We start from the raw sequence: 23,681 nt of genomic DNA on the forward strand, positions 1-23,681 counted from the left end.
TAACAGAAGCCGTGTGTGTGTGTGTGTGTGTGTGTGTGTGTGTGTGTGTGTGTGTGTGTGTGTGTGTGTGTGTGTGTGTGTGTGTGTGTGTGTGTGTGTGTGTGTGTGTGTGTGTGTGTGTGTGTGTGTGTGTGTGTGTGTGTGTGTGTGTACTGAAAACGATGTGGTGCTGAAACATGTTGCACTTGGACTTGGAGTTCTTGGAGTGTGTGAGGATGAGATGTACAAGCTAAGAGAGACAGGCTGCAAGTGTCTTATCTGTGTATGTGTGTGTGTGTCTGTGTGTGTGTGTGTGTGTGTTTGCATGTGTGTGTGTGAAAAGGAAATGAGAGGATAGAAATAAGAGCGGGTGTGTGTTTGCAAGAGGCCTAGTTGAACTTTGGCTCTGGCTGCAGTGCAGGAGGAGTCACCTCTCGTAAAAAGTAGCCTCAGCAGGTTGTAAACATAAAGCCACACACTCACACACACACACACACACACACACACACACCGAAGCTGATTCCCCATTTGCGATATGCCACCAGAACTGCAGGCCTCCTCCTCCTGCGCCTCAGTAAAGTGTGTGTTGTCGGTTTTAACGTGAGCAAAGCCACAGAGAACGCGCTCGAGCAGCGGAGAGAGCCGCGGGCTTAAGTTGTCTGTTAGTGTCTGTGTAAGTGTGTGTGTTTGGGGAGTTTCAGGATCAAACCCTCATGTCGACAGGGGGCTGCGCCGGGGAGACGACCGCCGACAGGTGTTTCCTGCCGCAACACAGCAGGTGCTTTTTTGCACACACACACACACCCACCCACACACACACACACACACACACACACACACACACACACACACACGTTTTCCTATATTATTAACACTGGACTATCACAGACAATCCCCCAAAAAATTATTGCTGCAGTGTTGAAACCTCTGTGGGTTGTTGTTACCAGCAACTTCCTTCACACCCTTTGTCATGTGAAAAAAGTAAAATTAAAATAATGATAATAGCAGCTTTAAGTTCACATAAATGTCTTGCCGAGTAAACAGATTCATCCTGACTTTCTAATATTATATTCTCTTTATATGCTAATTATGACTCAGGTGTATTTATCGTTTTCAAGCCAGGATTAGAAAATATCTCACCATCAAAATATCACATCTCAAACTGTTAGCCCGGCTTTGACCTGCCAACAGTTTTCTGAAAACAAAACCTTAGGTCAGTAGAATAATGAATGTAAAATGCTATGATTCCAATAAAAGAATATACATGTGATTGTGAAAAGCAGTAGGTCCTATTTGCCCTCCTCAGATTGTACACTGAAAAAATTAAATTGCCTCCTAACTTATTATTATAACTAATTATTTTTAGAACTATTTTAACACATAAAAAATAAATAAGTAAATGAATCATCCTGAATACCCTGTGTAATATACAATAATATATATGCATAATAATAATTATTATTAGAATAATTATAGTAATAAGAAGAAGAAGAATATACACACACTACAAGTGTAGTAACTTTACAATATTTAAGAATTCAACCTGTCACTGTTTTTCATATTTAGTTTTTTTCCAATGTCTTTGTACGGAGTATTCTTATTTCATTGTTGTATATTTTACTTTGTAAACACACGTTTTATTCTATAATTTGTATATTTATATTGCCTAACTTGTTCTTTTTCAAAGAGCTTCTCAACAAAAGTTTTAAAACCAATGTTATATCTTAAATCTTGAAAAAAACAATCTCTTCGGCAATGGTTCTTTTTTCCCCCCAGTTTCCATGGGAAAAATTGAAAACTGTACAAATCATGACTGTAAAACTGTTGGATAAAGAACAAATACACTCTTTTGTCCTCACCACTGTACAAAAACAAACGTACACACACACACACACACACCCCTTCTCCTCAGTGTATGTTGAATCACACCGAGCACTCGTCAGTCAGCGGGTCTATTTTTCTCTCTTCAATTTCAATCACAGGCCTCACGCTCCACCAATCGCAGACACGGCCGCTTCCAAAACAATGTGGCTGCTCAACAAATCGGAGCTCCCCCATCTGTCTCATTACACCCCGACACCACAGCCACCGTCTCCCCGTGGGCCTCTGACGCCATATCTCCCAAATGGCAACAGAAGCCAACGACGACAGGTCAGGCCGATGCTTTTTAGATCCATATCGAGGCTTGTGACTCTCAGAGGATTCCTGCACGGTTAGAAAATACGTCTGAGGTTAGTTTGGTCTCCACCTCAGCTGTCCAGCGAGGGAGCAGATTGCAGATAAGTGTCCATTTCCCAAAATATTGTACAGAATGCAAGGTGTGTGTGTGTGTGTGTGTGTGTGTGTGTGTGTGTGTGTGTGTGTGTGTGTGAGAGAGACCTGGGGCTCGCATTACTTTTATCATAACTGCTACCACATGAAAAATGGAACATTTCTATTGGAAGTAATTTGAAAAGGACCATCACAAGCAAACGTGTCCCAAATAAATCTAGCGTTAAATATGAGTTCACAAATTATTAGTGCAGTATTCAGAGTGTTTCCTATCTAACTAACGGTAACTGTGATGTGAGTACACTATTCTCTGTGTTAAAGCTATTTTTATTCGGTGAATTTACAATATATTAGTGTTATTTTCCAAATAAAATTGGAACAATCAAAAAACTAAGTCAAAGATATTGTATTGGCTCAATTTCTATTAAAATCTTCATGTGATGAGACTATTTCTTTTTTTTATTAAATAAGAGAAAAAAAATGTGTTTATGTGAGGAAGCATGTTTACCCTTAAGTTATATATTTTGTTCACCTTTTTCCTCGTGGGTGTACGTTACATGAAGAAATCCAACAACAATGGCTGTAAGACAAAAATACCGCGTGGCCGCTCAGTCAGAGTTTAATTTTTTCAAGTAAAACTTTTCGTAGAAAATATTCGAATCCTTACGATTAATATTTCACATGGCACCGATTGTTTTGGGCGGGCATTCTAGATATTTCACTATTCACCACTTTGTGCCGCACCGTCACGACGATATTGACCTTTGCCCTCCAAGTGCACACAAACGCCGACAGATGCACGAGGAAAAAACACGGAGAAGCACGTTCTTCTCCTTTATAGTAAATCTTTTTCTGTCCTGAAAGGCGGAGGGTTGAGGTCAAAAACCTCAGTGATCCTTTGTTCGTTTTTTTTTCTCCTAGAATTTGTCCTTATCCAGGACCTTGGGTGGAGCAGACCGGAGCAGGAGTAGTGGGGGAGGGCGTCTCCGCTGCGGATTCGACCTGCGCGTGAGGGTGTGTGCGCGGCTCCGCTGCGGTCTGAGTCACGTCCACTTTCACAGGGTGTGTGTTCACGCCGCCAGTGTCCTTCTCTGTCAGCAGGTGAGGTGGGATGTAGCCGGACTGTGGCTTCGAGGGCTCCCTGCGGCGGCTGTCGGGGGATTTCGGAGGGCAGCGGCCCTTCTTGTCCTGCCCCCGGAAGCCCCTGAGTTTGGGGCTCCAGTGTTCCCGCCACTGGAGGGCCAGGGTGGAGCGGTCGGCCACCAGGCGACTCTCCTCGGGGCCCCAGCCGCGCTCCCCTTCCTCTGCGCCGATCAGGAGGTAAGTCCGACCCACGTGGAGGGCGGGGCAGCCGCAGCCGAGGTCACGGTCGGGGACCCAGAGGGAGTGGGCGCCCCTGCGGACGCGGGACGGGGACCCCGTGCGGAAGACGGTTTGGACGGAGATGGAGAACTGCCACCAGGGACCCGAACGCTCCATCCCTCTCACCTGCACCTTCAGCACTGAGGCAGACAGAGGTGCAGAACATACGTTAATCATTTTAAACTTTGATTTTCATCATGTTGTTAAAATGAAATAAAAGTAAAATGACACCGACCGTAGTCCTTGAAACAATAGGTCTCCAGGTTCATCCTGACTTTGACCTGCGAAGGCTGGCAGTATGAAAGACACTCCTCCGCTGAGAGAGCAAAGAGAAAGGGAGGGAGGGAGGGAGGACGCATCAAATGAGAGGGTATCATTTCACAGCAAGCATATCAGCACATGTCTTTTCCCCTAATTACAATATGGCTGCTTCTATTTGTCATCACAGTATCCTGTGACTAACAGATGAGCCCCCGAGTGCAGCAGGTGGGACATTCCTCGAGCGGCCACTAGGAGGGAGTGCTCGGCGGCCACACGACGACCACGACGACGACGAGCCTGCGCGGGAGCCCGCCGGATCCCAAAAACTCTTCCCATCCAAGGTCCCCGCTGTTTAAAAGATTATTGTTTTGACATGTGATTCCGCAGAAGCGCCATGAATCCGTGTGTTGTACATGAGGTCACATCAACGGGGTTGGACGGATACGTGGAAAAAAACTTTATCAGACTAAAACAGGGTCGTTCGTGGGACGATATGGCGAAATTAAAAGTGGACAGATTATATCTGTCGGAGTTTTGACTTCCTCGTCAAGCTGCGACATATTGCATCTCTAGTATGGGTGTGCGTTTTCCTTTAGTTTTCATGACAGCATTATTAAAAACATTATTCCCTTTGACTGGAAGTAGCTTTGAATATTTTAATTCTTTCAGTCTAACACAAAGTATATTTTGCTCTAGTACCTTTAGAATCTTAAATTAGTCACACGGTGCTTTACAACAAATATCAAAAGAGATAAACAGATATAGATAATGGCAAATAAAAGCAGAAGTTGGACTTAAATAATAAGTAGCTTATTATAACATAAATACAATTTACATTAGGGGCAGGCATGTGTGTAATTTGTAACTTTTATTTTTGTATAAACTTGTACATAAAATAACCAGCCATGAATTTAGTATTTGTTTAATCCAGTGAATTTGCGAGCATAAAAAAAAAAAAATCAAGGTATTTTATCACATGTAAATCCAATATTGCTGTACACAGGGAGTAAATACATTTAGAGATATAAGGGCCCAAGAACAAAACTCATATTATGGCCAAAGTTCAAATATTAAAGGAACGTATTGAAGGGATTAAAACAAAAGAGTGTGTCGTTCCTCACCTATGCTGTATTGAGGTTGGAACGCTGGGGTCGGAGCGACCTCTTGAATTCCTGCAAACACAAACACAGTTTCAGACAGGTGACAGCAACACACACACACACACACACACACACACACACACACACACTCTCACACAGACAAGCGTGGGTCCACACAAGCTGTCAGCCTTGATGCCGTTGTGTGTGTGTGTGTGTGTGTGTGTGTGTGGGGGTTTTGGTTTGTTATGCTTGAATTCCTCGCAGTGCGTGAGGCATGTCGGTGCAGAAGATAAGCAAGTGTCAGACTGACTGTTTGTGTGGTCCTTTTACGGGCCAGAAACACACACACACACACACACACACTCCCTGACGCTCAGCGAGCGCACAAAGACACAAACTCTCACCTTTAGTCATCCTACCATCGCTTCGTGCATGGTTTTGTCTCCAACATTTTACAGAGTCCAATAAAGTTAGTGTGACTGTTTGTGTGAACTTGTGGATGTGGAAAATGAACAACCCGCTGGTCTGTACATACATTATCCAGGCCTCTTGTAAAAGAGTGTGTGTGTGTGTGTGTGTGTGTGTGTGTGTGTGTGTGAGACAGTGCAGCCATGTAACCCCGGGGCTCACGCTCTGTTCATGTCCCGTCCTCTCTGACACAACTGGGCCAGTGACACCCTACACCCCCCATCCAGCTGACTGCCCCCCCCCCCCCCCTTTTTTTTTTTAAAAAGCCAGGAAATCACTGTGGTGTTTGTGGATGTACAGTACATACTCTATACGTGAGAGGTCATGATGAGGCAAGGGAGGGAACTTGTGTGCGCAGATCAGACCTGAGTATCGTTTTAAATGTGTTGAGCTACTGATTCCTGCACGTCACCAGAGTTTCAGCACTGATACCAAAGCAACGCTGTTTAAAAAAAAATGTCCAACTCTGATCTTTCTTTGGATAGTCTTCAGCACGTTAGGAGAAAGTAGTCAGTATCTACCAACAAAATGTGAGTCTATTAAAGCGGAAATAGTCAACTTTTCTGCTTAAACTTGTCGTTACGATGTTGAAACTGATTGCACAGTGTAATGGCGATAGAAACCTTGCTTTCACCGCGTTATTCTCTCAGCCACCGGGTCGCGGTTTTCGTGGAAAGATGTCGACACGATTTTACTGGCAAAGAGGAACTGCGTCACCTATTGATGCCGACAACTTCCTCAGGAGCTCCTGAGGATGGGTACCCGCGTCCTCTCCGGCGTCTCGCTGCCGCGGCGTCTTCTCGACAGTGACCAAACAGTAATACCACCTGGAACCACTAGGGGGCAAAGGAATTGTCTATTGTCTCATTAAACTAGTTTTTTTTGGGGAGAAAATGAACTAAATTTTTTTTATCATTTACATGCCACAGTTCACAGGAGTTAAATATACCTGTTTTGAATGTGTCTATTTGTCCTTCTGCCATTAATATTTATACATAAATTCATTTACAACCTCTGTTGAAGTCCGACAAGTAAACATTTTCTATGATAGCTTGAGCAGGAGATTGGCTGTTTTCCCAAAAAGTTGTTATAGTAATGATAACAAAATTATGTGGAGAAAATAAGTGTATCGCCTTTCGACGCACATTTGATTCTGTGAACTTCAACTTGAGCTGCTGAAGGTTTCGGACAAAAGGCTTCAGTGGGAGCGAACTTTAAGTTTAGCCTGGCGGCTGCGTGCCTTTTGGTCCGTCTGATGAGAGGAGGAGCCGAGGTGTTGGATGTGTTGGTGCTGGGACGGGGGGCGGCGGTCAGAGATGCTATACATAGCCTGAGATGGTCTGGCAGTAAAAACAAACAAGGTTTTCTTTCACTCACTCCTTTCACTGGGAGAGTTATGAGTCTGGGCCCTGTGATGTCGGGGGGGGGGGGGGGGGGGGGGGGGGGGGGGCGTTCTGAGCCGCACAACAGGTGTGAAGCTCGCCGCTGCCGGCTCCCTATGTCACCTGATTGGGGCTTACGCAGCGTTAGTGCCTGTGTAGTTGTCGGCACTCGTGCGATTCGCCCGGCGAGCGCACGTGGATTAGCGCTCGGGGGGGGGGGGGGGCGCTCGAGGCTTCGGCGCTGGCCACGGGCGAAGATAGGAGAAGCAGCGATCCACTTGATCTGTCCCTCATCCCAGGTCAGCTGGAGATGAGGTTTCCCTGTAGTGGTCAGCTCATGTTAACGCTGCTATGGAAACCGTCTCCAGGGATGATGAAAAGGGGACATGCTTGGAGATTGGGCCAATTTAGGCCGGACTGCAGCGGCCCCTTTTATAATTGAGATACCGTTTGATAAAGGATCAGGGCTCTTGGTAGGAGGCCTTATCCGTTTAGGCCGCGGGCAAAATGAGGTTGAAGGAGAAACTAATGAGGTCACTCTGTCAGGACTGAAAACGTGTGCGTCGGGGGCAGCGTGCGTCGTGTGCGGCCACTCAACATCCGTATGAAAGGTCGTGCAACCTAAACAACAAATTGTCAAAACGTCTTCTCAACTGACTCAAACGGCCCGGTGAACGTTCGGGGAAGACTGTGGTCATTGTCGGGAGGGATCAGCAGCGGCCACCTCCTCCCCAGCGCCAAAACCTCATGCTCCTTCCAACTCTGCTTCTCCGAAACAACCGCCAATGATTTGCACGGCCATACGTTCGTCTCCGTGAAAGGGTCGAAACAACCAACTAGTGCCAATGCGGTTCGTTTCTCTGAAGGACAGTCTCCACGGGGAGGCACATAAACTGTCGCTTTCACGTTGAAGGCTTCTGACTTACGTATGCAGGGCCGTAGAGGGGACTTGCCCTGCTTGTATCCCGGGGCGCAGCGGTTGCACCTGAGGCCCGTCACGCCGTCTCGACACAGACACTGACCTGATGTCTGGTTGCACCAGCGGCCCACCGCTCCCAGAGGGTGGCAATGGCACGCTGGAAAAGATGAGGAAAACATTAGGGAAGTCTTACTTCAGTTGTATTTTGTAGCGTTCGTCTTCCTGGGTCTGTCCCTCTCATTTACACCTGTGAAAAAAAAAGTTTTTTTGCCCTCGGGAGTGAACAGAAACCGTGAATTTTGTTTTGCCCCTAAAGCCAAAACAATAAGCTGAAAGATGCTAAGATGCTGTGTGGAGTGGAAGCGGACTCTCCGGACTCTGTGAGTGCGTTTACGTCACATTACGCATAACGGTTTGAGGTGTTGCTCGAAAAGTCCCCAAAAAAATGTGTTTGTCGCAGCTTAAAGGATTCCAGCGCCCAGTCGGAGAAGGCTGCGGTTGCTAATACGTGGCATTTTTATGAATATGAAATAGGCCTGGAGCCAAGCCGGCGTGTTTTGGTTGACTAGTGCTGACGTTTGTGGAGAAGAAAAGCACACTTGTTGAGTTGTGACATACATAGAAACATGTGGACGATATTTTAAGCGAAAAAACCAAAAAAAAACATGTTCAAATATGCGACAGACGAACAAAACACAAGACTGTGCAACCGGCCGGATTAAGACAACCATCCGTCAACGCCAGAACCCAGGTTTAAATCCTGCATGACAGCCAGCATCTGTCTCGAGGCGGCGTCCTTGAGCGAGACACAACACCTCCGCTGACACCGGGGAAGGTATTCTTAAGCCGTACTGATGGATAAACAAAGACAAATTCCTCCATGAGGGTATTAACTGAATATCACATCAATGCTTTGGCTTACCGACAACACTAATACATTTGCGACATACCAAGCTCTGTCAGTGGTAGAATAATAAAGTCCTGGACTTATTTCCATCATTGTTTTCCTGACAAGTTTAGGCCCCCCCCCCCCCCCCCTCCCAAAAAAAAATAGTTCGAGTTCAATCATGAGCTTAAATTGATTTCTCTTCCGTCTAAAGTGTCCGTTGTGTCGCTGTATAATGATTGCAGCCTGGATTTACCGCGGTTTACACCGCAAAGCTTTTTATTTACCACGACTATCACGGGATGAGGCCCGATGAGAGGAGACAGACAGAGGCAGGAAGCCCCGGCTCTTGTTCACACACTCTGGCAATGTTTACACAAGTCCTTACATCCTGAGAGGAGAACATGAGTAATCACAGCGCCCGCTGTCCTCCGAAATTGTAACTCTGTGAAATATAGAGCCACTTGAAAATTGGAGCTGGGATGCAGGACGGTGGGGCGGAAGATTGTGAATTGCAAACATCTTGAAAAAAGATGTTTGCTTGTAGCTCCCTGCACCGCGTGTCAAGCTCAAGGAGGGCCCGTTAACGTTTGGATATATTAGGCCCGTGGTCGAGCTTCCACACGAGCGTGCCAGAGTGTCACAGTCACTTAGGACATGTGACCAGTCAAAGGTCGGGGGTCACGGCAGATGCCAACCGGTGGTAACGATGGGGGGGGGGGGGGGATACAGGTGGCAGCTCAGTGGGATTTTTTTCTGTGTGTGTGTTTCTGTGTATGAATAGCTGTCCACTCTCACAATGTAACCACCCCATAAACACTTCTGTACGCCCGGAGACACACACACACACACACACACACACACAGACATGCGTTCAGACTGTCAGACATAAACACTGTCTCCCACACTATGATTTGCCTTTCATCTTCCCGGTAAAGTAACATATTTATGCATACACACAAATACACAAACAACAATGTGCTTCTACCCTTGACCCAAGCCCAATCACACACACACAGGCACACACACACACACACACACACACACACACACATGCGCGTAGTGACTGACGTTGGCAGGCCTTGCGGTGGCTCAGAGGCTTGCCGTGGTCGCGGGTGTATCCATTCTGGCAGTACTGGCAGTGGCGTCCGGCCGTGTGGTGGCGACACTTCTGACACACACCTCCGCTGCGTCGGCCCGACTGCTGAAACACCTCCATGCTGAAGCGGCACTTGTCTGAATGGCCGTTACACTCGCAGGCTGGCGAAAGGACGACAGGTTTTCTCGCATTAGTTTATTTTTGAGTGTTCAGGTTCAAAGGTGGGCGACAATTGCAAAAATGACCTACCGACACAGGGGTTCGGCTGTGTGGGTGTAGCTCGATGCCACGGCCTGTCAAAGAAGAAATCCGCGCACACGTCACAGTCCGGCCCCGCCGTGTGATGCTCGCACACGCACACCGCCCGGCCCGCGTCGTCACGGCGACACCTGGAGGCGTGTCCGTTACACTTGCACCTTCCTCCGACCTGCACGTCGGAGAGGCCCAGAGGGCCGTGGGCGGGAGAGACGACGGCAGCGGGCGTGGCCACCTGCAGATTCCTGGCTCTCTGTCTCGCGTTGAGATTGTTGTTCCTCCTCTTCCTCAGCTCCCGCCCTTTGCTGCCCCTGCTCCGCCCCTCCACTGTCCAGTTGCAGCCGCCGTTGGGGCACGGCAGCCAGTGGTCATTCTCTTTCTTGTGGCCCTGCCCTCTACCTTTCCGGCCTTTCTTTGAAGAGATGAGCGTGTCCAGGCCAAACCCATCCCCCCCTTCTTGGCTGGTCACATTGTGTCCATCTTCCTCTTGACCTGACCCTTTACTATGACCCTTCCTTCCGTGTTTGTCCACTTTCTCTCCTCTGTTCCTCCCACTTGTCTCCGAGTTTTTTGCCTCCCTGTCAAAAAATGCCAGTGTATTATCTGTGTCTAACTTGTCCACTTGCTCTTCAGTGCGACCCTTGTGGCCCGCTCTCCACCTCATAAGCCCAGTACCTCTGTGATCCTCCGCACCGTCGCGCCATTGCCCTCTGTCGTCTTTATTCGAGCCGCTCGTCTTGACAACTTTGGGCACCTGATGGAAGACCACACGAATGTCTGTGGCCGTCACCCAATCCTGGAGGGTGGGGCTGTGGTCAAAATCGGGAGAGGATGGTCGTCCGTCCAAGGTAGAGAAGGCCAGCACCATGCCCCCCCTCTGCTTCTGCAGGGGGCGAGGGTCTGAGCAGAGAGGCTCCGTCTCTTGATGCCTGGTCTGGGCCACCGTCTGGGAGGGCAGCCCGAAGTTTCCGAGGCAGTCGCTGGAGTAGTGCTGCATCGGCCTCCAGGTGCGCCCGGAGTCCATCGACTTGAGCACGGAGATGGAGATGGGATCGGATGGTTCCCCCTGCTGGCAGAACTGCAAGCTTATGTAGGTGATCTCAAAGCGGCGGCCAAGCGGCACCGTGAGCACCCACTGCCCGGCGTCGGTGCCTCTGTGAGCCATCCAGCAGGTGAGGTTGTGAGGGTTGTGAAGGTCCGTCAAGGTGGTGATGTTGCTGTTGTCATACTCAGGCCCGCGTTGTGAGTGACTCGCATGGACCGGGACCCCGTAGGCAGCGTTGATGAACTCCGACAGGCAGTGACGCGGGCGGCCGTCCAGGTGGTAGCAGGGGTCGTGAGGCGAAGTCCAGCTCAGCGGGGTGTGGAAAAGGGACGGGGAGACGAGGGACGGAGGGAGGAAAAGGAGGAGCAAGAGGAAAACGGGGAAAAAAGACGTGGAGGGGGGAGGGGAGAAGGGTAGGAACATCATGTCATCGAGCCTGTGGAGGGAGAAAAAAGAGATGACATTTAAGAGAAAACCATGGGAGCGCGATCATAAAAAAAAAACATAACCTGATTGATTTATACGACTCGCGTTTAAAGCCAAAGAAGGAAACTCCAAGATTGACCACCTGTGTCTTTATTAAAAACACACAACGCCGGCTCACTGCATCCCTCCGACTGCACCCTATTGGCTTTCGGTAGATGCCAATAAAGAGCTCAACCCGTAAAAATGCAATCTCCGATCTTCACCGCAGCGTCAGCCACTAGTTTGAACCCAAGACCTTGACGGCCCTTTGAGAACTCAAAAAACTCTCCTCGGCCCCCTCCGAAAAAAGAGTGGATGAGTTGGGGGGGGGTTGAAGAAGGGCACGCTCCCAGAGGGGTCTGTCCGAAATGACAGAAAACATGCCCGACAGCTGGGGCTAAACCCTGGGCTGGAGCACATCCATCACGTTTATGGCTTTCCTTTTCAAATCGCTTACCGTCGCTCGGTGCAGAGTGTGAGCCGTTAGTGAGCAGAAAAGGAGGGTACGAGGAAATAGGCCGAAAAGAGTAGGGGAGGGAAGAAGAGGAGCTGGAAGATTAGTGTGTGGGATGGTTGCGAATGATTAATGGCTCAAAATGGGTGTTCGACATGAGCCCCTACATGGAGACTTCCGCGGCGAAGACAAACCCGGACTTGTGTGCGCCCGCAGTGCGAACAAATCCCTTCCCCGTCCCTTGCAACTGGTGATGAGAGTAATTTATTACGCTGCGTTCATGTTGGCAGGCGGTCACAAAGAACAATGAATGTGCTTTGTGAGAAAACCACTTGTTTATTATTTTTAATAACTCACACTTAACCCAGGAGCAGGTCACCCCCCCCAGGCCACTCTTTCGTGCAGAGAGAGTTCAACACTTGATGCTTCCATTTTAGGGTCATTCTTGTTACTTTCCTATTACTTTTCCTTCTTGTTATCCTTCCTTCGACAGTAATTTTCTCATCAATAACTCCCTTCCCTTATGCATTTTCAAACAACGCCCCCCCCCCCCCCCCCCCCCCCCCCCCCCCCCCCCCCCCCCCTGCTCCACTGTCCCCCCCCCCGTCCATCTATCACCTGCCCCCTTCATTCTGCTCTGGGAATATTCTTAACTGCTGCGAGATTGATGGTGTCCTAACAAGCGTTTGACACTGACAGCAAAGTCAGCAGGGCTGCATAAACCAAACCCGTAGGAGAGGACGGGGGCCGAGAGCCTCTCCGGCCTCGTCATCCCGCTCAATTAGCCAGCGGCCGAAATATGAGGCTTCCCCTCGGGGACCACACAGCTCAGAGGGGGCCCGCGAGGAGGACCGCGGCACACACTCGGAAATAAACTGCTCTGGTCTTGACCTCCAAAACAGAGGAGGTGCAAAAAAAACAAAAAAAAACGGATCAGGTTGAGGATACAAAGGCGAAGATCGGACGCCGCAGGCGACCCTGCTTTCCGTGAAGTTTCGAAGAGGCAGCAAGTGCAGCGATGAGCGGTCTGACCGGGACCCTGATGCCACATTCCTCGGGGGCCAGAATGCCTCGGCTGGTCATTCCTGTCGAGACACGTCCCGCGGGAATCTGGACGCACTGATAAAAAGCCCGACTTATAAGCTGATCGGGTGATTAATTAACTCTCTGGTTTCATTGGGGATGGGGGGGGGGTGCAAAGTCTTGACTGTGTAAGAAACGAAGACGCTGTCAAAGGGGATCACGGATGGGCCGGTTAAAGGTCGTCAGGGGAGTCGTGGAGCTTTGAGAGCAAAACCCAAAGAATTCATTCTAGGTGGGGGATGATAAGTTGAGCGCCGGCTAGTGAAACACTGGAAGAGAAGGGAGGCAACGTTGTTTAACATTCCCATGACATTGCACTTGCTCTCGTCTCTGTCACATTACATGACTAATTAAAACATTGGCCCGTCGCAACCACTCTGATAAATGGATGCTCGTCCGCGAGAGGCCCCTGAGGGTTTTGAACGCGCCCCACTGGGCCAAATCCCCACTCCCTCTCCTCCTCTTCCTCCTCCTCCTCCTCCTCTGAAACCCGATCGTCTGTCTGGCACCGCCGCCGTAACCCACCGGATATGGTTGCAACTGTCTTTCCCCCGCCGCTCTCCGCAGAGCCCGCGCGGCCGGGCCGATGGGGAGAGCATGCGGGAGATGAGCGGCGTTTCCCGGGGACGTGTCAAAAGTGTCCAAAACCTGGACATCGGGAGTGTCCTACACCACTTCTGCTGTCAAGATGCTGCGTGTTGGCTACAAATAGCACGCGTGGCGAAAGAGGCCATCGGCCCCCTTCCCCTTCCCACCAGGAAATCTCCCATTGAGGTCTCGGAAGTGTGACCCTCGGAGACACCCGGTGATGCATTTTGAAAAATATAACTTGGCAGCAGTCTCTGTCTTTTCAAAAAAAAAAAAAAAGCTTATACAATCAAATTGTGGCATGATGAGATCAACTAAATCTCCGGGCGGGTGATCTGTGGACGCAGCTATGCTTGGCTGGCGAGTGGCTGGAAAAATACTTGCTGACAACCTGGGGGCATGTTTACAGCATAGTGGAGGAGAGGAGAGCGAGGAGAGCGCCGGCGCGCATGTTCGCGCTCGGAGCCGGTTCGCATTTCCCCCCCGTGCGCCGGCACTCGCTCGGTCTTCATTCATTGTGAATCTACGACTGAAGTTGACGCGTCGGGGATTGTTCAGTGTGTCTTTTATGCTGTTTATGAAAAAGCAGACGTGTTCCTATTTCGCTTATTACTGTCTCACAGCGAGATCCAACATGCGGTGGAAACGTCTCCACGGAAAACTTACGTCTCTCACCTCCCGAGTGAAGTGGCGCCATCAGAAGCCGTCCATATTAACAAAAGTAGCGATAAAACAGCCGCAACTGTCTGTTTAGGTTGCACCTCGTGCCTGTTGTCTATATTTATTCTCGTGCTGCGTGTCTGGTGTCGTAGTTCGAATGCACGTCGCGAGGGAACCAATCGAGCAGGAAACGGCGGGAAACGAAAGAACTCGAGATTTGAAAGACGATTCATGAGCGACGTGGGATTTTGTCATTGCTCTCGCCAAAAACCTTTGACTTCTTGTGATTCAACAGGAAAAGAGGACTGGCGTTCTCTCTTACTACCCGTTAACTCACCGCGGTCGGCTCACACTTTTTTTTTTCGAGCCGTGGGCCTGTCTGGGTTCCGGAGCTGTTCTGCCGAGCAGATGAGCTGGATTTGGCGCCGTCTCGCACGTTTTAACATTCCTCGTCATGGGCAGCGGGCTTTTGTGCCGCCATGAGCAGGGGCGAGGGCCTCCCGCCAAAAAAATCGCTCGGCTACTCGGCGACGACTTTCAAATAAGACCAGATCGTGTTGTCTCATTTGAGATAAACACCAGGCTGTGCGGCTCAAAGGGGAGTTTTAGATGGGGCAGCGACGGTCGCTGGGAAGATTTCCCCGGGGTTCTACATTGCAGCTCTCCGCCCCAAGACGCCGAGGCCTTTAAATAAATACGATCAATTATACGAGCCCTCTCTTGGAGCCCACATGTTTGAAGCGGGACCGAGGCACCTGTTGGCGCATGTTACCACACTGACACCTTTGTTAATTTGCAATTGTCCTCAGCCGGTCAGAAATACAACACTGGGGGGGCGAGAAGAGAGGGGCTACGCATGCGGTCTGTATTCCCCAAACGGCATTCCGGCCTGCACAGTCGAAGCCCATGTGTGTGTGTGTGTGTGTTATTCCACACGGAGCGGATTCCGGGAGCTCTCTTTTAGGTGTAATAATCTAATTTTAGTGGGGCAGCCCGGGAGGTGGAAGCAACAGAACAGACAGCACAAAATGGATTATCGCCGCTCGTATCTTTAGCCGAAAACGGACTCTGTCCTTCAAAGCCCTGCGTCGCCAATGAACCGGCCAGTCCGGTGCGTGTGCAGGGGCGGGGGGGGGGGGGGGCGGGGGGCCCAAATGCACCGCCGCAGATACATGCACGGTGACTCTGCCTCTGCATTGAGACCTGCTTCTTTCTTTCTTTTTTTTTTTTTTGAATAAGAAAAACACATGTCACCCACTTGATATTTAAGTTTCCTGTCAATCCCACATAACCCCCCCCCCCCCCCCCCCCCCCATTCCTCCTCTCCTCCTCCTGCCCTTTATAGCCTCATACAAGTTGGCAAGAGGCTTTCTGCGCAGTGTTGATATTGAAAAACAGATGGAAATGATATCATTGGGATTCTAATGTGTTGCAGTCGCGCCAAAGACAACCGCGGTCGGGGGGGGGCCGGTGGAAACGAGAGCGAGGCCTCTGCTTTGGGACGGGGTCACGTTAATGAGGAAGAGCAAAACCTAGAGCACGATCGGTATTATCGGGACATCGGCCGATATGATCGGCCGACTGATATGAGCCTTCAAATGTGCATTTATGTTTTACATTTTAAAGTAAGATAAATGTTTTATCTTCATTCAAGTTCTATCTATATGATTGTATTCGTCATTTTTACTAGTTTTAAACTAAAGTTTATGGTTAAACTAAAATATCAAGGCTCTATTACATTTCTTTGTCATAAAGGTTTGATAAAGTCATCTTAGAATCATACATATATATATATATATATTGGCCCATGTATTGGTATCGGGAATCTTGTACTCCCTAGTATGATATCGGCATTGCCCCCCCCCCCCCCCCAAAAAAAATCCACATCGGTCGGGCTCTAATCAAATCCAAAAGAAACAAAGGGCTCCCATTATTCCATGTCAGCTAATTCATTATAATTAAACACGATTGGAAGATCATGTGTGTAATGAAGAAAGAAACAACAACAACAGCCTGTTTTAATTCATTTTCCACAGCTGCCTGCTGCGTTCAAGGGCCTGGGAAATTTAACTGACCAGGACATTTACGCACCTGTAACCTAAGAAAAAAAGAACAGAAAAAGGAAAAAGTGGAAGGAGCAAACGTATCAATTAAGTGTAGATTCCCTTGGATTCAAGTGCTGCAGAGGGAACTTGGGAAAACGAATTGACCGCAGAAGGAGCTTACAGAAACGCATAACAGCCCGAAGTCACACGCAGCTTTTTGCGGTCGGCGTTGCATTTAAAGGACCAACGGCACCAATAATAATAATAATAATAATAATAATAATAATAATTAGAGCAATGAGGATAATGAGAAGGATTCGCTCGCCACGCTTCATTAAAATGTAAACGTCCGTCGTGTTCGGTCGTGATTTTCTCTGGCAGCAGCCGCGGAGCCTAATCACATCCACTCCGCGGAGCTAATTGCACTTGTGCCGAGCCTTCTCCCCCCGGGAGGCAGCCATAATATTTACAGTACGACTTCCTGATCAAACACAACTCCATTCCGATTCAGCAGAGGGAAAGAAAAAGAAGAAAAGAAGATTGATAATTAGGAGCATGTGTCCGCGTTTGGAGCCAATTACTCCGCGGGATCTGTTGGGCTAATTGAAAGCCACGACGCTGTCCTGTTCGTAATTGATGTTGTTCTTCTTTTTTTTTTGAAATTATGTGTTTCATTTGATCCACAGTGACAGACATCTATTCAGATGCAATTTGGACAATTATCATAATGATGGAATCGGTGGGATTTGTCCCCGGCGGCAACGTGCGTACAACTATCTGTGCGGGAGTGGACAGGAAGTCAAAATGAGTCAAAATGAGTCAAAATGCAGTCGTTTTAGTTTAAAAACAACACCTTTTTAACTCACTGAAAATGTCAATTTAGGATCAATAGGTTTGATATAAGGAAAATAATGTATAAAGGTCATGTGATTTCATAAACAAAACTGTAGTAAACGTGCACCGTAGTCCAACAAGTGTCTGCAGCGAAGGCTCGTTAAATATATCACAATGGGCCTCAAAACGTCTCTGTGTGATTAAAAATTATTCCAATACATCAGGACATTTAAGAAAGAGTCTGACACGCGCACGTCGGCTGAACAACTCAGGATAAATTGTGCAGCAAAAAAAACCCAAATACAGAATCAAATTTACGCCAGAAAATGCCACTCAGCCCTAAACGCTCCTCTAATGTAATTGTAAGGCACAAATATTGCATTTACTTGTTTTTATGTGTATTTCTGCTTTCAATCACAAAAGAAAGCCCTACAAGCTTATCCTCGCCGTCCATTTGCCGCGCCTCTTTACGCGCGACTTCGGCGCGTAAAAGGGCGAAACTCCAAAAGCTCCCCAAGCGTCTCCGAGTCTCCGCCGCCGGTGGACATTTGGAAAAAGAAAGATGATCAGATAAATCACAAGTGCTCAGCTCACCATGCGCGTCCCGGTGGTCCCCCTTTCTCCTCAAACGTCCTCCTCTGTGCCTCCCGGTCATTAAAAAAAGAGGAGCTGCGGCAAGTGTCCGGACCTCCAGCTCCGGCTCCGGCTCCGGCGGCTCGTCTGCGGTGGAGCAGAGGAGGGGGACAGAAGTACACCGAGAGAGAGAGGGGGGGGGGGGGGGTAAGGAGGGAGATGTGAGGCAAAATGAACGGGATCAGCCGGGAGGAGGTGTCTCTCCCTGTAACCGAACCGAGAAGAGGAACAATATATTGCATGTGTCAATGATTATTTATTTATAAAATGTATTCCTCCAAAGTCCAGTCACAGATAGAATGTAAAAATGTACTGGGATTTTTTATGTGAATCTGAAACACATATTTATATATATCCCAACTATATCAAGTAAATGTACTCATGTAATATTACAAATTGAGACATTAACCCTTTTCCATAGGCTAATTATACTTTTGTCATTATTATATTATACTTTGCCCATATTTTACTTTTACTCCAACACATTTTTGGTCACTTTGCAGATAAAGATGTTACGATGCATTCAGGGGCTGTTTGTCTGCATGATTGTCTTCTGCTGACTTTAAAGTTGTTATCCCACAAGGTTTATAGTTTAAGTAAATTCTACTGATTATACAGCTTCGATTTTACTCATGATATTTTCAAAACTTTTAGAACTTCTTTTCGTAATGGAATTAATGTAAAAGTAAAATGATCGGAATGTCTTCACTGCACATTCAGTAAAATTACATGGATCAGTGATACTGTAACAATAGCAACATGTAACTCTGAAAGAGGCTATTTTACATTTTCATAATACTAATACAAGTTTTTTTTACCGAATTCTCCCTAACACACATTGTGACTAAATAAACAACAATCAAAGTAAAAAAAACTCCTTATATATGCAATATATATATATATATATATATATATATATATATATATATATATATATATATATATATATATATATATATATATAAATACATAAATATCATTTGTGTCTGATATGGTTTATCCATTATAGAAATTCTAAAAATGACATTTACTCTCTTCTCCTTCATTGAAAAATCCAGAATGATGCTTTGCCCAACATTATATAATAACAGCGATATGAGCACACACACACACACACACACACACACACACACACACACAAATCCAAAAATCTGTCAACCAAAGCTGTTGAGAAAAATGTGTCCTTGCATGAACCCGCTGCTCACGATAAGAAAAATATGTTTCCAAAGGATCCGAGTTCTTCTCCCACCATTGGCAGCACATCACAGCCGCTGCATGTTGAGCTGAGTGTCAGAATTGATCTGAAAATGGATGATTTATCTGTATTTTGTTGTTACAAGCTCTGGAGAAAATACAAAATCAAGTTGGCTGTATGGCAGTTTTTCCCTTTTTCAAAAGAGAACTTTGATTTTAAAACTCAATTCAACATTTCATGGCTTGTTAGGACAGTGCCTTTAGACCGTGCAGTTTCCCGCCACCTTAGGTTTATTACCACTGGCAGGCAAATTGAGGATGCAGAGAGGGGCCGGTAGCTGTAGCCTTGTCTCATATCGTCCAAGGCAGAGATCTCACCCTCCAGTTTGCTCCAATTATCCCTCAGTGGAATAAGAATAATGGTTGAAGTTAATTGGCTGCAGTGGATCGTTCTCAGATGTGAGGCAAAACTGATACAGATGGAAATATAAGAGGGAATCGAGTCGCAGGGTTGGCGGGGGGAGGGCGGGGAGGCGGGGAGAGAAGATGCTTGATTGGAGCACGGAGGAAACTTTCCCAGAGAAAGCCATAAAACTGATTGATGACTTCCCTCGAGGAATGTTTCCCCAGGTGTGCTCTCTCTCTGTGTGTGTGTGTGTGTGTGTGTGTGTGTGTGTCAAGTAGTTACAGTGCACTTAAGAAATGCTATCCTTGGACGCAGCACAAGTGCAATAAAGAAAATTGTGGGGTGTAACAGCACGTTTATGCGTCAATATTGCACTTTGGCAGCACGAAAAACAAAAGGCACAGGAGATCTCAGTGAGCCGAGATGGAGGTGGAGGCGCGCTGGTACCGTTTAGTGAACGCGTTTAATAACACAAAATGCTAATTGATAGCAGAAATCCTCGCTAGATTTGATATGAGATATAAAATGTCGTAGTGCTTGATAAAATAGTACAGGTGGTCCTTGACAGGCGCCCTGCGCTGCCAACGTTTGAACCCTGCGGCTAAGAATGTGCCGAGAGACGTAAATCATAGTAAGCAAAATACCGCAGAGGTGTAATTATAAAAGTCAACATCAAGCCACCATGAAAGAATAAGAGCAGATTTCACAATACATGGGCGTCGATTTTGATGGATTAGCCGTGCTTAAACATTAAAGTGCAACAATGTGGCAGTGTACTTTGGTTTAACGACGCGACGGGAGCAGAAGAATGCAATTTTATGTAAACTATACTTATTTACATTCACAATCTACATTTATTTCTCATTTACACAAGTAAAGGAACCCCTAAACACTCTCACAAACACTTAAATGCATCTTTTGTGTTGTTGTAGGTTGTAACACGTGTTACCAGACAAAACTCTGTAAAGGAAAGATTCACGGCAAAGCTCCAGAACAACAATACAAAAGGTAATAAAATCTTTCCCTCTTCAGAGAACAGATTAATAGCATAGGTGTACCTCAAGGATCCATGCTGGGCCCTCCACTATTCAGTCTATGTATTAATGATTTTATCCAACAGTGTTACCAGACAGAACAAATACATGTCAATGAAACTGTTGTACACATGTATTCAAAACAGCAGAGCAAACAACTGTAAAGCTCACAACTGTAATGGAAAAGATTATGTTTCTTAGTTTAAATATTAAGCACAAGCCACGTTTTTCTCCAAAACTAATTCACAGCCTCCAAATTGTGACATTGATTGATTTTATTGGATTTAGGTACATAGGTGTAATTCTGGACCCAAATCTCAAAAATGATAATGATAATAACTTGTCAAAAACTATTAAGAACATGAAACAGATCTGACATTTTCTCCCTGTGGATGCATGACATTTAGTCTTACATGTTATGGGCAGACGCGAGGATCAGGCATTGAACCCCTTGAGTCTGTGCTCAAACAAATATAGAAATTATGGATTTTTTAAAAAAGGAGATTCAGTACCATCTTTGCAGGATACTGGAGAAATGATGTGTGTTTAAATTGTGACCCACCAAGGAACTTACCCCTCCAATCGGAGCAGATCTGCCCGCAGATCATATCACCTTTGACCTCCAGTGTTGGAGTGGAAGGATGTGACGGGACACACTTCTATCCTTCCATCTTGAAACGTCATCAAAAACACCCAAAATGGCAACTTAATAAGCTGCACAGAGCATATTATTGATTATTCTTGGTTTAATGCAACAAGAAGAAAGAAAAACAAAGAATCACGACTGAGCTCTTTGGCAAAAAATAATAATAATGGCCGAGCGTAAAAAGACTGTGGTTTCCATGAGTACAGACGCAGTGTTTTTGTTTTTCGCCGCTTCCCTCACTTCGTCTCTGGCGCGAGTGTTGACAGGTGCTGGGTGGAGGATGGGGAGCAGACTGTTGTTTTTCTGCGCCGGAGACACACTCGAACAATAAACGGCAAAGTTAACCTGTTGCACTCAAGGAACAATAGTCAAGTGAGAAACGAAGCACAGCCAAAATGTCCGGAGTGGTTCTGCCCTCTGCTCACGATGCTTTAACGACATCAACCTCGGGGGGGGGGGGGGGAAGCAGATAAATGACAAATGGCTCGTGTTGACAAATAGGTAGAAGCAAGAATAAAATTCCTCCAGCAGGTGTTGATCATTGCACAAAGTACTTTTTGTTCATTATATCATTATGGTTGAGACATCTCTAAATGCAAAACAGGCTCTAAAGATGTAGTTGAACGGAGGCTACTTTGGCCAAGAGCAGCCATGTGTTCGTACACACTGTAACGTGCCAGTTTACGTTTGTGTCCATTATCCAATGACTAACAGCACAGAAATTGAAGCAGTTATTTCCCTTTTGTTTCAACTTGCGTAGCCCTGATTGCAAAAAAATGAGGGGAAAAATGAAGGTGCCGCAGCTTTTGCAGTGTGTCCAACGAAAGAGTAAAAAGTAGACGCTACAGCACGGGTGGAATCACTCAACTTGTTGACCTGTTGAACTTGCCTCTGTTACTGTAAGAAGATATTGTGTCTGGTCTTGAAGCAGTGTCTCGCAGGAGATTTATCTCCAAAGGAAGTCACGCAAATATTGATATTTAAAGTTTAATTGGGCAAAAGAGTTGACCAAAAGCATACAAGAAAAAAAAGAGTATGTCCTGCAAAGACATGACCACAATGAAATTAATTAGGGTGCACACTGTCAAGACAAATTTGTTTTCATCACCTGACACAATATTGACCATAAGAATATCCAAATAATGGATTTGTGTAGGATTATGGTCACGTTTCAGACGATAACATGATGTCAAATTCTAAATAGGAGCCCATTAACCGTAAACAACTATCTGAGAAAAGTCTGAGAAAAGCAAATGAGTTGATTATGAATAACATACAGAAGTGCTTGTTAAATATGGTCAGTACTAAACACAGCACACATTTTGTCTGTACTGTTTTTTGCTCCTCAGCGCCCTCCTGTGGCTGGACCCAGTACTGCTATTGGCATCCACCTTCCATCTCTTAAAAAAAAGAAAGATAATCCTTTAAATCCTTTAAATAACACATGATAAAATATTATACACTTTACAAAATTAAAAATATATTCCCGTTGAATGACCAAATATATTTTAGATTTTTTTTTAAAATATATTAGATGAATTGCTTGTTCAAGTACAGTATATTTAAATAAACAGTTTGTTTCTGCATGTTCTCTCTGTTCAGGCAACTGGAAAAGTGAGAGGAAGTCATCTCCTGGGTGATCATCATCATCATCATCATCATCCTCTTCAGACCGTGACCTCATCATTCCCCCTTCATGGATTTTTATTCCAGGGGTGATTCCTGTGTCTTTCATGTCTACAGTAGTTCCTCCAATTAATATCCCAAACTAAAGCCACTTCCTTTGATCACATTTTGGTGGCAGCATAAATCCCTCTCCGGTTCCTGTATCCAATTATTACCAAAAAAAAAGCTCCGCAAAATTACTGTTATAGTAAAAAACGCCGAGAGCGGAATTTTTAATCTGATAAGGCTGATTGTTCTCTGTGCAGATGTTTTACGGACTCCACGCTGGACGGCTCCTACGCCAACGTTTCCTGAGTAAAGTCCTCCACCTTCAGCTTGAGCCTTGGATCACACACACGGTCAGTACAGATCTTTGAAATTACAATTTCCTCTTTTTATTTTCTCAGCCAAAAAATGATAATGTGATCTGCACTGTGGGCCCAGTGAAAGAGGCCTGGTCATTCATGAGTGGGAGTTAGTTTCATAGCTCCTGTTTAATCCCTCTTCTCTATTCCCTCTAATGAAAATAACTGCTCCAGATAAATCTTAAAAACACATTGGGGAGATAGAATATGTATGCATGTTTTTTATATATAGTGTATTATATCTCCCTTATCTTCTACTATATTCTTTTGTTTTGAAACCTGCTCTATTAATACATTTTTCTTGCTATTCTACCAATAATTCTCTACATACCATCATGTTTGTGCAAAAGCATGTTTGTTTTTATATTCACACTGGTATGGCAAGGTGTGTGTGCAAGTAAAACAAAGTGAAGCCACTAGGTGGCGGCCGTCAGCAACTATCAGTCGAGAGATGATGCTCTGATGATGGAACTTCCTGTTTCCAGACACTTTTGCTCTGCAGAGGCTTCGTCAGAGTCTCCACAGGGTCCGTGGGCTCCACTCGGCAGGCAGGTCAGACAAACAAATGAGCTTTCATCAAAA

At 46.3% G+C, this 23,681-nt stretch overlaps 1 protein-coding gene and 1 long non-coding RNA gene across 3 annotated transcripts; one reads left to right on the forward strand and one right to left on the reverse strand.

Moving 5' to 3' along the window:
• Window positions 1–619: 619 nt before the first annotated feature.
• Window positions 620–23,112, forward strand: LOC124850817. Of its 2 annotated transcripts, XR_007031754.1 has the most exons (6): window positions 620–757; window positions 1,962–3,767; window positions 4,061–4,214; window positions 20,322–20,397; window positions 22,672–22,784; window positions 23,001–23,112. It is a non-coding gene; the product is annotated as an uncharacterized LOC124850817 (long non-coding RNA). The 2 variants fall into 2 exon arrangements; XR_007031753.1 differs by lacking the exons at window positions 20,322–20,397; window positions 22,672–22,784; window positions 23,001–23,112 and having other exon boundaries at window positions 4,061–5,371.
• Window positions 2,852–17,875, reverse strand: ntn5 (netrin 5). Its single transcript, XM_035651389.2, has 7 exons — window positions 17,751–17,875; window positions 9,977–11,463; window positions 9,700–9,888; window positions 7,750–7,899; window positions 4,995–5,045; window positions 3,848–3,928; window positions 2,852–3,752 (listed from the first exon to the last, which is right to left on the reverse strand). The coding sequence occupies exons 2-7, from the start codon at window positions 11,451–11,453 to the stop codon at window positions 3,181–3,183; spliced, it is 2,520 nt and encodes an 839-aa protein (XP_035507282.2). The 5' UTR covers window positions 11,454–11,463; window positions 17,751–17,875; the 3' UTR covers window positions 2,852–3,180.
• Window positions 23,113–23,681: the final 569 nt, after the last annotated feature.

Source organism: Scophthalmus maximus, chromosome 12 (genome assembly GCF_022379125.1).
Source record: "Scophthalmus maximus strain ysfricsl-2021 chromosome 12, ASM2237912v1, whole genome shotgun sequence".
Classification (NCBI taxonomy): Eukaryota; Metazoa; Chordata; class Actinopteri; order Pleuronectiformes; family Scophthalmidae; genus Scophthalmus; species Scophthalmus maximus.

Bases quoted from the DNA above. Each gene is read 5' to 3' on its own strand.
- ntn5 (XM_035651389.2), bottom strand. From the start codon at position 11,453: ATGATGTTCCTACCCTTCTCCCCTCCCCCCTCCACGTCTTTTTTCCCC. The intron at 7,900-9,699 runs GTCAGTCACTAC...CATCTTTTCCAG, and splicing joins CCACCGCAAGGCCTGCCAAC to CGTGCCATTGCCACCCTCTG. The intron at 3,929-4,994 runs GTGAGGAACGAC...TTGCTCTCTCAG, and splicing joins CCAACCTCAATACAGCATAG to CGGAGGAGTGTCTTTCATAC.